The following is a 17,042-nucleotide window of genomic DNA, read 5'->3' as shown; positions in this document are numbered from 1 at the left end:
CCTGCCTCTGCCTCCCAAGTGCTGGGATTAAAGGCGTGCGCCACCACCGCCCGGCGGTTTTTTGTTTTTCTTAAGACAGGGTTTCTCTCTGCATTCCTGGCTGTCCTGGACTCACTAAAATCCACCTCTGCCTATAGAGTTAAGGGCTGCATTAAGGGCTGAGCAACTCTCCTAGGCTGGAGTTTAGTTTTGAATCTCGCTTCAGGGCTTTGAATCCCAGGCCTGAAAGTTTTAAAAAACAATGCCCAGCAATTGCTCCCCGAGGATGTATTGCCATACGGATATCTTGAGAGGGCTTCTCTGCAGTTAAGTCACCTAGCCCTGCTCTTCACTGATTGTTTAATCAGCTTTCACTGTCTATAGGACAGCTGTATCCCAAGCTGATGTGCCTGTCTATAGGACGACTGTATCCCAAGCTGATGTGCTTGGGCCTACACTAGTTTTGCAGATACCCAGGAGTTTGGAGCAGGGGCCTCATTGCTACTGAGCGCATGCTGAGTCTTCGTCGTGCCAGCAACTTGTGGTTTTGAAGGTTTGATTCATTTCTTCTGCCCTCGTGTCCATGGTTGGCAGCACACCAAAAGTCTACTAGATTTGGCCCGAAAAGCCCATTTAGCAGTGTTCCAAGAAGAGTGGAATAAGCAGTGTGTTGTGGTCATAAAAAAGCCTCCTAAACTATGTGCTGATCTCTACTGGTTCCCCCATTATATAACATCAATGTTTGGTGAGATGCTTGCCGTGAGAATTAAGGCAATTCACAATCCTGCTTTGATTTGTCACAGAGCCCAGGCTGCTGAGGATCTCCCCAACCATTCCTGATGGTCATCCTGCCCCCTCCTCCTCAGTGCTGAGATTACAGGCATAGGCCAAGGAGCACCCATGGTTTATGGGGATTGAATCCAGGCTAACGAGCACATTAGGCAGGCAATGGCTCCACCAAGTGGGCTACATTTCTAACTGCCTCTCCTCTCCTCCACACTGCCAACCCTGCTTCACTTGCGGCCCAAGCTGTTCTCAAACTTAAGTGATTCAGAGCATAACGCTAAAGAATATATTTTCTTCATGTTCCTGACATGAAGCAAAATGCCCATACACTTGTAATAAACCTCACTGATAAATATGCACAGTATGGTTTAAGGATGGGATGGGATTAAAACTGACATTGTTTTAAAGACGTTTTAGGGTAATTATGTGTAGTAATTATACAAATCAAGGCATGAGGTCCATGTGGTCCATGTGTTAAGGCACATATCACCCCCATCCCATCCTTTTTTTTTTTTTTTTTTTTTGGTTTTTCGAGACAGGGTTTCTCTGTGTAGCCCTGGGTGTCCTGGAACTCACTTTGTAGAACAGGCTGGCCTCAAACTCAGAAATCCGCCTGCCTCTGCCTCCTGAGTGCTGGGATTAAAGGCATGCGCCACCACGCCTGGCTTTTAAAATTTGGCATTTCAGGCCTCAAAGACCAGGAGACCCAGGGGAACCTCCTGGTGGCTTGTGCAGCTTAATTCCATCACTCTTCAATCGCATAACATTTAAATTACGTACTCTTTATTTTCTGGTCTTTCTTTTTCTTTCTTTCTTTCTTTCTTTCTTTCTTTCTTTCTTTCTTTCTTTCTTTCTTTCTTTCTTTCTTTCTTTCTTTCTTTCTTTAAGACAGGGTTTCTCTGTAGCCCTGGCTGTCCTGGAACTCACTTTGTAGACCAGGCTGGCCTCGAACTCAGAAATTTGCCTGCCTCTGCCTCCCAAGTGCTGGGATTAAAGGCGTGCGCCACCGTGCCCGGCTACCCCCATCCCATCCTTAAACCATACTGTGCATATTTATCAGTGAGGTTTATTACATGTGTATGGGCATTTTGCTTCCATGCATGTCTGTATCGCATTGTGAGCCAGCATGTAGATGCTGGGAATCAAACCTGGGTTCTCTGGAAGAGCAGTTCTCTTAACTGCTGAGAAGGCTCTCCAACCCATATTTATAGGTCTTATAAAGATGTGTGTGTGTGTTGCTATCTCATCCAAATAAGGCCAGGTGAGGCAGTTTACACCTGCACTCCCAGCATCATGTGTCGTCCAGAAGTTTGAGTACTGCCTGTGAACACAGCATCTGAGTGAGCACTAGACATCCGAGGAGTGGTCCTGTGGTCATCCTTTCTTCCTTGCCCTGTGTCCTTTGTATTCATCTGTGGGGCTGCAGGTCAGGAGGAAGTTTCTCTGCTATCTGAATCTGAGGATGTAGAACCTGCACTGTGGAAAGAGACCAGGCAGCGGGAGACGGGAAAAAGGAGAGTGACGGTGGTGGATGGTCCCTGTAATTTTGGACCATCTGGGTAGAGTGACAAGAGAGTCAAGACCAATACACCATACATTATATTATTTAATAAAAAAAACCTTTTCAATTTGTTTTTGAGATTTGTTTACTCCGATTTTGTTTTATCCCTTTTAGCCCTGGCTGTCCTGGACTCATTTTTGTAGACCAGGCTGACCTCAAACTCACAGTTCCACCTGCCCTAGTCTCCCTAATGCTGGGATTAAAGGCATATGCCCAGCTTGTTTACTTGGGTCTTTGTTCTTTGTGTTTGAAGTCAGGGTCTCACAATGTAACCCTGGCCGTCCTTGAACTCATGGTGTAGATTCATTTGACTCTGCCTCCTGAGTGCTGCCATTCAAGGCCTGCACCATTATGCCTGACTTGATGCTAGGTTTAAATTTATCAAGGACAACAATAAACAAAACTACAAATATGACATAGGAGATATGTGGAGGTCAGAGGTCAATTCATGCATTCAGTTCTCTGCAACATTTGTCACTGGAATGGAACTTGGGTCACCAGACTTGGATATAGTCACCTGCTGGATGTATGTAGTTCGGGTTGAACTAGAACTTCCTGAGCAGTGGGGGGTCATCTTGAACTGCTTTCCTGCCTCTGACTGCAGGTGTGGGCCGCCATGCCCTGTCTATGTCTTACATTAAATACTGAAAGTTTAGCATTGGGTCTCAAGGTATAAGTTACACTGTGAACCTCACAGGCTTCAGGTTTCTTGGGGTGAATGAAGCTCCCGTCGTACGTAGAGTGCATGTCTAGCACCCACAAGGCCCTGTTTGACCCCCAGAGTTAACATAAAGTGACACATGGTCACAGTCCCAGCATTTGAAGGCGCATTCTGGAGGTCCATGTTGCAGACCTGGGACAAGCGGCTGAGGAGCCTGTCTAACCAAAGAGCACCTGGCCTCTAGGTTCTCCCAGCATGCCTCAGCCCCTACCTGTTACAGGGCATGACTGGCATATCCCGTCCTTTACCCTGAATTTTCCAGCCTAGGTCCTGGGCTTTCCCCCATTTGGGACCCATGAACACATCTGAGAGCTGTCCCCAATAAACCTGCCTTTATACTTTAATTCAGCTTAAATTGGCTTATTTTGTCCTCAAGAACATTTATCAGCTTAGCAGTTCACCAGAGTCCTCATTCGTGCGCAGAGTTAGCTGAGTCGATTCTCAGCTAAAATCTGATAGTTTTTTTTTTAATTGATTACATATTGAAATCATAATTGAATGCACTGATTTAGAATGTGATTTAAATTAATTACAGGTTTTTCTGTGGGCCTCTGTAACTCTGTGCCTTTTGCCTTTGGTTTTTGAGGCATAGTCAGGTTGAATATCCTTTGCTGGTCTGGAATTGCCTATGGAGACCAGGCTATCCTCGGGCTTGTAGCTATCCTCTTCTCTTTGTCTCTGCAGTGAGGGATTACAATGTTGTGCCCTAAGGGTTTATTGTGTTTTGCTTTGAATTTTTGTGTCATGATCTTATTATATATCTTGGGCACGCCTTAAGCTCCTGGTAATCCTCCTGCCTCAGTCTGCATTCTGTTGGCTTGACAGGGATTTACCTCAGTCCTCAACTCTGAAAAGACTTTGAACATACTGCCTGTACAAAGGAGCAAGGGGAAACTTGGAGCTTCAGAAAACACTGTTTTTTTTTTTTTTTTTGTTAGTTTGTTTTTGATTTTGTTTTTGTTTTGTTTTGTTTTGTTGGGGATTCATCAACACTCTGAGCCAGGGCTTGTGCGTGAATATTTTGTGGAGCTTCTGTTCTTAGAAAGCAGGAGTGAGAAGGGCCCCAGTAGCTCCCTTAAGGGAACATTGGTAGAACTGGCTGGAAGCTGTACTGTAGAGGAAGTACAAGGGAATATATGGAAAAAGCAAACCTTTCAGGTTCCTTGTCCCGTCAGGCTCCTGCACCAGTTACCCGATGACTTCCAGGGTGGAATTTCAAGGAACGGGAATGCCATTGTGGGGGGGAGTGTGAGGACAAGACTTGTCAGTTGACAAAATCCTGGAATCCTGAGGACTGCTCAAGCCACATTTAAAAGGAAAATACGGTTTGGAATGTGTTTCTTAGTGGTGGAAACCCAGGGTTCCTTCCCAGCTCTGGAAAGTAAAATAAATAGTCTGGTCGCCTGACTCAACTCTAGTGTCAGCACTGGGTCACATAATATAATACAGTCTTGGGGCGGGAGGGTGAGGTGGGGCAGCCTGGCAAACATCCTGAGCCTTCCTTCAGCATCTAAATATAAACTGTGATTTATGGAGCTAGCACCGTTGAATTAGGTATCCCTGGCCCGCTCTAGCTCAGGCTGGGCTCTGAATTCTGCTCCCATTGTTGGCTCTGTGCACCCGGGTAGGTGTGACCTGGAGTTCCCTTCTTGAGTAGGGCTATGTTTTTCCAGTTATTGATTGTTGTGTTCAGAATGCCCTCATGAGCCTGTGAGATCAGCGATTGGAGGGAAGAGGCGGCTGGGTTCTCAGGACTTTGAGGCCACCTCAGCCTAAAGATGGATCATGTCTCGCATGTTGATATGGCCTTCAGTGACGTGTTTGGAATATAAGAGATTATACAGTTTCATAGGTACATACTTCAACACTTGTTTAAGTTGTTATTGTGTTTAAGTTCCGGGCATCCATAATGGACTCAGTGAGACTCAGCAGTCAGTCATTTAGGGTTAAGGATGAAAAGAACCATGTTTTCTTGACTCCTCTGCCGAGCAGCAGCACCAGGTTGATGCCTTGCATCTCGCTGACTGAGCCACAGGAAGCATGGGTGACGTGCAGGCATCTCTCTTGATTTAGTCTTCCTCTCTTGTTTTTATCACATTTGGTTATGTACTTGTGTCTTGGCAAAGCCAGGCTCTCTCAGCAAGCAGCTCTGCCTGGCAAGCAAGCCATCTTGACGGCACTAGGTTCCATTGAATGCATAGGTCTTATAACTGGTTTGTGTGGCACTGATTTTACAGTGGTTGAGAATTTCCATTGGTATCAGCAGAGAGATGAGTCCCCTTGTTCTTAAAAACTTGATCAAAGTCTTGAGGAATGCCTAGAAACTATGTATGGAGCCCAGGCTAGTTTGAACTCTTAGGGATGGTCCTCCTGCCTCCTTCCAGAGTGCTAGGGTTACTGCAGTGTGCCACCATTCATGGTTTAAAGAAATTTGCATGAAGAGGGAAGTCAGTTGATACAGATCTGAGCGCTCAGGAGTACTTTGTTTTTGGGGGTGGAGGGTGTAAGCATCCTCTAACAAAGCTGTGATGGCTTAGCCTTAGCGGGCACTCATGGTTTCAGAGGGTTGCCTTGTTTTTATATCTTTAGAGGCAATCCTCAAATAGTGTATGTTAGAAGGATTTTAATCCCTCTTTTAAAGTCTTACATCACCAAGCTAAAAAAAAAATGGATTTGCGTTGGGTAGGTAAGAAGTAAACATTAGAATAAAAAAGAAGAGTCTGGGGATGGTGAGATGGCTCTTCTGAAGGTCCTGAGTTCAAATCCCAGCAACCACATGGTGCCTCACAACCATCTGTAACAAGATCTGACTCCCTCTTCTGGTGTGTCTGAAGACAGCTACAGTGTACTTTTAATAAATAAACAAACAATCTTTAAAAAAAGAAGAGTCTGTAGTCAAGACTCCTGAGATCTTCAAGGTGACTCATTGCAGGTCCAGATGTGCTGGAGTCACCAGATTTGACGGTCACTAGGCTTGATGAGCCACGGAAGAACTAGGGTTTGCATGGGGAGTGCTTGTTTAGGCAGCGACTTTCTGCGTTGTTTGTTTTGTGTCTGTGAGCATGTGAATGTGGGGGCTGGAGGCACTGAGGTGTGGGATTCCTCCTGGAGTTGGATTTACAGGCAGTTGTGAACTGGGCACTCACTGATCATGAGTCCTCTGCAAGATCAGCACACTGCTGAACGCTGAGCCATCTTTCCAGTGCCTTCTGTGGGTTGTAAATCTCTCACTCGACTGCACTGACAGGCCGAGCAGATGCAAAGCTCCCTGGATGTAATGCACAGTACTTCTTGAGGGTGTTGCCGCTTCACCTCTCGAGGAATTTGTGGGAAACAATGCTCCTTAAAGCTTTGTTTTAGAAAGGATTTATCATGATCACCGCTGTGGATGGAGCCAGGGGCAGCGGCACAACTGAACTGTGTATTCTCAGTCCCCAACAGAGAACTTCCTTGTTTTAAGTGTTAGTTCTTTTTTAAAAGATTTGTTAATTTTTATCTATTATGGGTATGAGTATTTTGCTTGAATGTATTTAAAATGCACTGCATGTGTGCCTGGTACCAAAAGAGGATGGAAGAGGGATTGGATTCTTTGGATAAGTTACAAATGATTACAGACCATTAGGTCTCAAAAAATCTAGAGGTGGAAGAGGAGGAGGAGGAAGAAGAAATAATGATTGCCTTGGCGTGTAGATCAGTAGCAGAGCCCTTGCCATGCTCAAGACTCCAGTGCCTAGGTGCCCAGGTTTCTGTTTGGTGATAGACCACGTGCCTAGATATTCCCCAAGCCTATATGATCCTGGCCTGGTATCTCAGCAGTTGGGAAGCTGAGGCATGAATTTAGCCTAGGCTGCTGACATTTTAAAGCCTCACCTGGTTATTTATAATGTGAGGCCTTGTCTCATTCCCCCTCACCCCACCACCACTCAGAAATAAACAGAAAAAGTGGGTGCTTTTTACACAGTGCCATTTTTCTCAACAGAATTTTGACAAAAATTGGGCATCTATATAACTTATTCTATGATCAAGAGTTGAACAAGTTGGGCTGGTTCAATGGATTCCAGCTTCAGTTCTGAGCACACACATAATGGCTCACAATACTCTACTTCCATTGATAGGGGTTCTGACCTTCTGGGCTCATCAGGTACATGCATCTAGGTACATACAAAATATGCAAATTATTTTTCAGAAGCCTTAATTCAGTATGTGCATAAATGTAATATACTAGTTGCTAGTCATAATGTATAGTAATTTGACTGTAATTATACTAGGGGACCAAGAGGGTCATAGCCGTATAGTTACACGTTCAACACTAAATATATAGCTAAAATCTCCATGGTAAGTAGTATAGTAGTGTAGATGAATGAACTACAATTACACTTAACAAAGTGAACAGAACTCACCAGCATCGTAGTCAGTGAAAGGAAGTCACATAAAACATGATGCTAATCTCAAAGAACAAAAGATTTGCAGGCTGACTGATGCTGAGTCCGTCCGTGGCTGGGATGTGGTCACAGGGATAGTTGAACATGCTGCCCGCTTAGGATTTGCACCACACCCCAATCCTTGGTGACTCTGGGCACTGAGCCCAGCCCCACACATCCTTTGTAGTGTTGCCTACTGGGCTGAAGGGTTATTTACTATTACTTGATTCATTGGCTGTCTCTCTCTATGTAGCCCTGGCTGGCCTGCACCACACACACTGTATAGACCAAGTTGACCTCAGACGCAGAGGTTTGCTTGCCTCTGGCTTCCTGGGATTGCAGGTTGAACTACTATGCATAATTTAAATGGGGGTAGGGGAGCCTGGGGATGAGGTCCAGGACTTCACACATGCTTTTTTGAATTATGGGATTCCAGATAGGCATAGCCGACCTCACTGGTAATCCCAGGACTGAAACCGAGTCTGGAGCATTCCTGCAAAGTCCAAGTCATCTTAGGTACATAGCGGGAGCCTAGCAACAACAACAACAGCATCTCATTGTAGACATTCAGTGGGTGGTGGAGTAACCTCTGTGCTTCCTTTACAGACAGACTTTAACAACAAACCAGTAAATGGCCCCAAATCAGAGTCCATGGACTGCAGTAGACGTGGTCATGGGGAAGAAGAGCAAAGGTTGGATTTGATCACACATCCCCTTGAAAATGTAAGGAAGAATGCAGGCGGCATGACGGGAATTGAGGTGGAGAAGTGGGCGCCAAACAAGAAATCACACTTAGCAGAGGGTCAAGTCAAGGGAAGCTGTGATGCCAATTTAACCGGGGTAGAAAATCCCCAGCCCTCTGAAGATGACAAGCAGCAAACCAACCCTTCTCCGACATTTGCCCAGACCATAAGGAACGGCATGAAAAATGTACACTGTTTACCCACTGACAGAGACCTTCCGCTCAACAAATTGAATCATGAGGAATTTAGCAAGGTGTTGGGAAATAATTCCTCTAAACTGCTGACTGATCCCTCAAACTGCAAGGATGCCATGAGTGTCACCACCTCCGGGGGGGAGTGTGATCATCTCATGGGGCCAAGGAACACCCTGCTCTTCCAGAAGCCTGACTTGAACTGCAGGTCTGGTGCAGAACCCACCATCTTTAATAATCACCCTAATACACACAGTGCTGGGAGTCGACCTCACCCTCCTGAGAAGGTACCCAACAAAGAACCCAAAGATGGCTCTCCGGTTCAGCCAAGTCTTCTATCCCTAATGAAGGACAGGAGATTAACGCTGGAACAAGTGGTAGCCATAGAAGCTCTGACTCAGCTCTCAGAAGCGCCCTCAGAGAGCTCCTCCCCATCCAAGCCAGAGAAGGATGAAGAAGCGCATCAGAAAACGGCTAGTCTGCTTAACAGTTGCAAGGCTATCCTTCATTCGGTGAGAAAAGACCTCCAAGACCCAAACGTTCAAGGAAAGGGCCTTCACCATGACACTGTTGTCTTTAATGGCCAGAACAGAACATTCAAGTCACCTGATAGTTTCGCTACTAACCAAGCACTTATAAAATCACAAGGATATCCAAGTTCACCTACAGCTGAGAAGAAAGGCATTGCTGGTGGGAAAGCTCCCTTTGATGGTTTTGAGAATTCACATCCATTACCCATAGAAAGTCACAATCTTGAAAACTGCAGTCAGGTAATAAGCTGCGATCAGAATTTGAGTTCCCATGACCTATCATGCCAAGATGCACCCTACAGTCAAATTGAAGAAGATGTCGCAGCACAATTGACCCAACTTGCATCCACGATTAATCACATCAACCCCGAGGTCAGGAATGCTGAAAGTACACCGGGAAGCCTTGTTGCAAAGAACACAAAGCAAAAACACAGTCAGGAGAAACGCATGGTACAACAGAAGCCACCTTCTAGTGCACAAACTAAACCCAGTGTACCATCAGCAAAGCCAAAGAAGACCCAGAAAAAGGCAAGACCAACCCCACACACAAACAAGCGGAAAAAGAAACCCCCAGCCCGAAGCTCTCAAGAAAATGATCAGAAGAAGCAAGAGCAGCTAGCTATAGAGTATAGTAAGATGCATGACATTTGGATGTCATCTAAGTTTCAAAGGTTTGGCCAGTCTAGTCCACGTAGTTTTCCTGTTCTGTTGAGAAATATTCCTGTCTTTAACCAAATATTAAAGCCCGTGTCTCAGAGTAAAACACCCTCACAACATAATGAGTTATTTCCTCCTATCAATCAGATAAAATTCACAAGAAACCCTGAATTGGCAAAGGAGAAAGTGAAGGTTGAACCATCAGATTCTCTGCCAACATGCCAATTCAAGACAGAATCCAGTGGGCAGACATTTGCAGAGCCGGCAGATAATTCTCAGGGACAGCCCATGGTGAGTGTCAATCAGAAAGCTCACCCTCTGCCCCAGTCCCCGCCATCTAACCAGTGTGCTAATATAATGGCTGGTGCTGCCCAAACACAGTTTCATCTAGGCGCTCAAGAGAACCTGGTGCATCAGATACCACCACCGACGTTGCCTGGTACCTCCCCTGACACACTCTTGCCAGACCCAGCATCAATCCTCAGGAAAGGGAAAGTGTTACATTTTGATGGAATTACAGTTGTTACGGAGAATCCTGAAGCTCAACCATCAAGCAATGGACCACTGGGTCCCACCACAGACAGTGCACAGTCAGAATTTAAAGAGAGCATCATGGACTTACTTAGCAAGCCTGCAAAAAACCTGATAGCTGAACTGAAGGAACAGGAAGCTGCACCCTGTGACTGTGGTAAGTACTTACTGGTGTGGGTGTTTTCCCGATTCATCTTTTGGGTGTTGGTGTTGGGGGGTTGTCGTTGGCTCTTTCTAGTTGACCTGAGATGTACTAAGTAATTCCGTTCTTGTTTTATTTTGAAATCTTATTTATTCTACTCAGACTGGGGAAAGAGGTAAACTCTTTCAAGTGGCAAAAGTTTGCAGTGGTTCATTTTCAGGACTAAGAGAGAATTGCCTTTGCTTAGTCACCTTTGCTTCTGTTCTATCCATATCAAATACAGTTCAACCTAGAAGGTGCATAGACAGACCGTAAAGTCACGCACAGCCGCAGTGATGGCGAGCGAATCCACACCTTCTGCATCTTGGGCTAGGAAAGGTGTGCCCACAGGGGGAGATTCTATAGCCTGGCTGCTGAGGTGGTTGATCTGGGATATAATCTTGCTTACTAAAGATTTCATGGGGGTTACGGAGGTGTCTCAGCAGGCAAAGCATTTGTACGACCCTGCCCCCATGAGTTCTATGTCCAGGAGCTGTGATAAACAGTCTCGCATCTCCACACATATGACAGGAATAATAAAATATCTCTTTAATTAAAATGATTTGTAAATTTTGTTCTGGAAGGGCTGCTTTCTGTTGTTTTTGAGAGGATGTGGTGGCACCTGTCATTGCAACTGAATGAGGGAGAAGGGTTTTGACTCTAGCCTCTATTTTCTAGTTAGAATGTGCATTCCTCCAATACAAACAAACAAACAAACACGGAGAGGGGCTAGAGAAATTTCTGAGCAGTTTAAGGCTTGGGCAGGACACAAGTTCAGTTCCCATCCGTGTCTCCAGTAGCCCACAACCATCATCTGTACCTCCTCCACCCTAGAAGATCCTCCTTTCTTTCTTTCTTTCTCTTTCTTTCTTTCTTTCTTTCTTTCTTTCTTTCTTTCTTTCTTTCTTTCTTTCTTTCTTTCTTTCTCTTTCTTTCTTTCTTTCTTTCTTTCTTTCTTTCTTTCTTTCTTTCTTTCTTTCTTTTTTTTGTTTTGTTTTTCGAGACAGGGTTTTTCTGTATAGCTCTGGCTATCCTGGAACTCACTCTGTAGACCAGGCTGGCCTCGAACTCAGAAATCTGCCTGCCTCTGCCTCCCAAGTGCTGGGATTAAAGGCATGCGCCACCACGCCTGGCTAAGATCCTCCTTTCTCTACTGGTCACTACAGTCATGCAGACTTGCACAGACTCCTCCCCACCCTCCAGACAGGGTTTCTCTGTATAACCCTGACTGTCCTGTAACTCTCTGTAGACCAGGCTATCCTCAAACTCAGAGACTCTCCTGCCTCTGCTTCAGTGCTAGGATTAGGGCATGTGCAGCTGCCACCATCACCACACAGTGATATATTTCTGTAAAGGTGTAGGAGCTAGAAAAATGTTTCAGAGGTTAAGAACAAAATAAACACAGAAAAAGAAGAGAGTACAGATTCTGTTCTTGAAGTTTATCTGCCTCATCAAACCCCTTATTACAAAGTGGGCTTTATAATATATATATACTGACTGGATGTCTTCAGTGTAGGTTTAGTTATTAAAGTGCACAGATGTCAGGGATGGCCCAAATTCTCAAGATCTGCTTGAACCAAAGGGAATGAGTATTTGTCCTACTAGATGGAGGCTTTTTGAGAGTGGCTTGCTAAATGAGAGCTGCAGGCTGGGGGTGTAATTGACTGGAAAGGATGGAGGTGGTGGTAGAGACTCATCTGTGGCCACTTAGAAAGTTCAAAATCAGAATTAACACACACACACACACACACACTTCTTGATTGAGAGAACATCCACACAGAGTTGTAGAGTAGGACTGTCTTACTTAACTAGACCCTCGGCAAATAACCTCTACCTGCCATTTCTTTTAAAGCTTAACATTACAATAAATTACTTTTCTATATATCTTTTTGAAGTGAAAAATAGATTTTCATTAAAAATAAAAAATAAGAGCCTGTGTATTTCTGGGCTGATCTAGGTTTTGGAGTGTGGGGTTATCAGGTTCTCCATACAAGGTCACACAAAGACGGGCCAGGCAGCCCGTTACTGATCACGGAATGCTATGCCATGCGTTCGGGTCAGTGGTTCTCAACCTGTGGGTCTTGACCCCTTGGATCAAACTTCCCTTTCACAGGGATGCCTAAGACTATCAGAAATATCAGATATTCATTACATTCATAACTGTAACAAAATTATAGTTTATAAAGTAGCAATGAAAATAATTCCACACCAGGCGTGGTGGCGCACGCCTTTAATCCCAGCACTCGGGAGGCAGAGGCAGGCGGATTTCTGAGTTGGGGCCAGCCTGGTCTACAAAGTGAGTTCCAGAACAGCCAGGGCTACACAGAGAAACCCTGTCTCGGGGGAAAAAAAAAAAAGACTTCCATGGCTGGAGGCCGCCCTAAAATGAGGAACTGTATTATTACAGCATTAGGAAGGTTGAGAGCCACAGTTTTAGGTGATGTTTTTTCTGTGTTCTTAAACAGACAAACAAAAATTCCGGGTATCTGAGTAACATCACTGTAGCTGAGGGTCTTGCTTTCAGGATGGTATCAAATAGTCAAATAGAATAAGCCATTTCTGGGTCAGTGCTTGTCAAAATTAGCAGTATTGATATACTAAACCTAATCCTGCTGTGTGTATTTTTTCACAGTATCCCTGGCCCCTTTCCATCAGATGGAAGCCAGAGTGAATGCTCATATCTATACTTGATAGACCCCAAAGTAACCGAAACTATTGCCAAATGTCCCTATGGTCAGAATTACCCGATTCTAAATCACTAGCAAAAGTACAGTCTCTTCCACATGTCTTGCTGAAAAATCGACTGGAGAGATGATTCAGTAGTTAAGAGCACTTGGTGGTCTTCCAGAGGACCCAGGTTCAATTTCAAGCACCCACACAGAAGCTCCTAACCTTTTATAGCTTTCATTCCAGTGGATCCAACACCTTCACAGGCGTCTGCACTCCTGAGTGCATGTCCACATGCAAACATACAAACCTACAGATAATTAAAGTAAGGACTGGGGTTGCTTTGGGGTCATCTCTTGCTTTTTCTTTTTTTAAAGACTTTTTTTTAAAAAATATGAGTACACCATTGCTCTCTTCAGACACACCAGAAGAGGGCGTCAGATCCCATTACAGATGGTTGTGAGCCACCATATGATTGCTGGGATTTGAACTCAGGACCTCTGGAAGAGCAGCCAGTGCTCTTAACCGCAGAGCCATCTCTGCAGCCTCCAGCTTTCTGGTTTTTTTAATTGCAAATATTCTCCTGCTTGCTCTAATGTGTCCACTCCCCCCCGGCCCCAACCCCAACTCGAACCGCATCACTAGCAATTCTACTGGCTACAGCCTTGTATGTGCTAGGGAAACACTCCACGTTTGAGCTACATTCCATCTTGAAACCAGAAAATTGACTCGTAAAAACACCATGGCCAGAAAATATATAAAATACAGAGAGGCCAAACTAAATATACTATTCCCAAATTCAAAACAAACAGGATGTGGAGGTGTGTGCCTTGTAGACATTTAAGGATAGCCTGGACTAAGATATTATAAGAGTTTTCCTCAGCAATGTGTTTGAAGGATAGCCTGGGCTACGAAGCATGACTGATTTCCTGTTGTCCCATTCCCATAGTGTCTCCAGCTCTTTTTTAGGACGCAACATCATTGTTAGTTTAACTTATCTACATTCACAGAACTTAGGTCTTTACACACTTTCCAGGTGGACCTTTTGTTGTGCATTTTTAACAGGACATTAGTTAGTATATAAGGCAGGCTGGTCTTGACCCCTAAAACTGTCTTCCAGTTCTCCTTCCCAGGCATTGGGGTTACAGCTTTGCACTCCCTTGTTTTTGACTGTTGGAGGCTGGCCTCAGACTCATTGTGTAGTCCAGGCCCCACACCCCTCCACCTTCCAGATACGTGAATATGCACACTTTAACGTTCTGTTCTGCCTTTAAAAATTGCAGTGATACTAAACGTGTCTAGTTGTGGTTCTAAGCACTATTGCATTTACCACTAACTGATTCCCTTCGTGCAGGTGTTAAAGTTCTGTCTTTTGATAATACCAATAATTGTAAAGTGTAACTTCCTGGTACATGTTTCCGATGAGTACGTAGTTGTGCACATGTAGTAGGGTGAATTGTTACCAGACTCACTTTCAGTAGGGTACGGAAGCTAAGCTTCTCAGACTAGTGCTCTTCCTTAACGTTGTTATAGAAACCTACAAACGCTGGAGAGGGAGCCAGGTGTGAGGCCAGTGGCGGCAGGAGTGTCAGGTTCAAGGCCATCCTTGGATACCTAGTGAGAGTGTCTTGAGGTTCTACTAAGACCTCATCTTACTAAGTTTAGTCTTATTAATAAAAAAGCTAGAAGATGGAAGAATAAATACACCCCCCCCCTTAAATTTTTGGTCTCTCCTCTGACTGCTAGAAGAAATAAGAGCCAGAAGTCCAATGCCAGCCCCTGTTTGTCTTATACGTTAAAAGTTGAAACTAATCCAAACAAAGAGAACAAAGCCCCTGTGGTATTTGTAAAACTGGGTCTAATAATCTGATTCCTTCCACAGATGGAGGTACACAAAAAGAAAAAGGCCCATATTATACACACCTTGGGGCAGGACCAAGTGTGGCTGCTGTCAGGGAGCTCATGGAGACTAGGTGAGGAGCTCTACTTCCTGCTAACCCATTCTTCCCGGTGGGCCTGGCTCAAGGCAGAGAAAAGGGCTTGGAGTGGTCCTGAGGTGAATGAAGACGGTCAGGAGTGTGAGTTGGATGGTTCTTAGGGCTCAATAGGCCCGGGTCCTCCTGAGTCCTCCCAGGAGCGGGGCCCTGGAGACATGCCCTCACACGGCAGGCCTATCTGATCAATCAGGAAGAGTGTTTTCCTACTACTGTACAGTGATAGAAAGAGCTGAGATGACTCCCACCCATGCTTTAACCCTAACTCGCCCGTCTTCCGAGGCTTGTGTTGAGGTCAGGCTATTTTTATTTAGAGTGACCCTTATGTAAACAATTGGGTAACGAAATCAGTCTGCCACGTAACTGCTGGCTTTTAGCCAATGTAAATGACAACTGTTTCTTCTTCTTCTTTTTTTTTTTAAAAAACCTGATTCATGTGTATATTCAATGCGTTTAGATGTGAAAGCATGGAGACTTCGAGTTCGGATTGTCACTAATTAGTTCCACCCCATACTGTGTTCTGTACCAGGTTTGGCCAGAAGGGGAAGGCAATCCGGATTGAGAAGATAGTGTTCACGGGGAAGGAAGGGAAGAGCTCTCAGGGCTGCCCGGTCGCCAAGTGGGTGAGTGCCGCCAGCAGACTTCGCTTTTCTTTTACTTTAGAAAATGGATTTTTCCAGGACATTAAATTAGAAGGTTTTGCTTTGCAAAGATGGAGACCAGAAAACTTCCCATGCCCACAGGGAGATGATAAAGAAGCTGAGGGTCTTTCCTGGGTTTTTGATTTCCTAGGTAGGGTATTTAAACACAACGCCCTTCAAACACACTCAGTAAAGGTAAAAACTCCAGTTCTCCCTCAGGGTCTCCCAAGGATCACACACTTCCTCAGGCACATGGAGTGACATTATAGTCACTGCGTGCTTTACCTTTCCTCAGTGTATTTGCTGTCTAATGAGTAAGTATATGTCAACAGGTTTTCTTCTCCTCTGCATAAGACCCTACCTATTTGGGGAACAAGAGCCTCTTTCTTTCTTTCTTTCTTTCTTTCTTTCTTTCTTTCTTTCTTTCTTTCTTTTTTTTTTTTTTTTGAGTTTTTTGAGACAAGGTTTCTCTGTGTAGTCCTGGCTGTCCTGGAACTCACTCTGTAGACCAGGCTGGCCTCAAACTCAGAAATCCGCCTGCCTCTGCCTTCCAAGTGCTGGGATTAAAGGTGTGCACCGCCACTACCTGGCATAAGAGCCCTTCTTAACAGACAAAAAGCAAGTACAAAAAGGGGAAAGGAACAATAACAACAACAAAAAGTAAGGCAACAGCCACCAACTCTCCATCCTTCATTCATCCTGGAGGTCACACAGTACAGGGAGAGAACCAGGTCTCCCATCTTAATGTCTATGTGCTTAACACAGCGATGAAAAATAACGCTACAAGAGCCCACTGTCTGACTGAGAAGGCGATGGAAGAATGGTAGAGGGATGCCAGGTCTGGGGGGATTGTTATGGCCATAGTGAGTAGCTCAGGTTTGATCTGCTGCTGTGTATTGTAATGCTGTATACTGGTCCTGGTTGCCCCAGGGATGAGAGAATCCTCACAGTACACAAAGTGATGTTGTGTAACCTTGCTCCTTAATTTAAAACTATTGGTTGAATAAAGATACTGCAGCCTATAGCTGGGGTTGGGGGTCTGAGGAGAACCAGGAGGAGGAGATGAGGAGAGAAGACACCATGAGGGGGTTGGGGGATAAGCAATTATGAAAACATGGCCATGAGGGCTGTCCAGTTAGAGTTAAGAGCTGCCCAGATGGAACTTTGCAAGCTATAAGGCAGGGTTATCGGTAGGGAAATAGACAGTAATGGCTTAGAGGGTAGATGTCTGCCCAGCTCTAGTGTTTTAAAGGCTTATCATAAATATAAAAGTTTTGTTTCTTTTATCTGAGGACTGAATGAACAAAGGCGGGGTAGAAAACCCCTTATGAGATTAATAATTCTTATAATCGGGGCTGATGAGATGGCTCAGTGGGTAAGAGCACCCGACTGCTCTTCCAAAGGTCCAGAGTTCAAATCCCAGCAACCACATGGTGGCT

At 44.8% G+C, this 17,042-nt stretch overlaps 1 protein-coding gene across 2 annotated transcripts in view; it reads left to right on the top strand.

The window, feature by feature from the left end:
- The window catches only part of Tet1 (tet methylcytosine dioxygenase 1), a 71,442-nt gene that overhangs the window by 31,060 nt on the left and 23,340 nt on the right, over positions 1 to 17,042 (top strand). For both annotated transcript variants that reach the window (XM_021175119.2, XM_021175118.2), the window contains exons 3-5: positions 8,075 to 10,277; positions 14,851 to 14,941; positions 15,492 to 15,585. In XM_021175119.2, coding sequence (XP_021030778.1) covers positions 8,075 to 10,277; positions 14,851 to 14,941; positions 15,492 to 15,585 — 2,388 coding nt within the window. The remainder of the gene's footprint in view (positions 1 to 8,074; positions 10,278 to 14,850; positions 14,942 to 15,491; positions 15,586 to 17,042) is intronic.

The sequence above is a fragment of the Mus caroli genome, chromosome 10, assembly GCF_900094665.2.
Source record: "Mus caroli chromosome 10, CAROLI_EIJ_v1.1, whole genome shotgun sequence".
NCBI classification, from domain to species: domain Eukaryota; kingdom Metazoa; phylum Chordata; class Mammalia; order Rodentia; family Muridae; genus Mus; species Mus caroli.
This window is presented reverse-complemented; position numbering and strand designations above follow the sequence as displayed.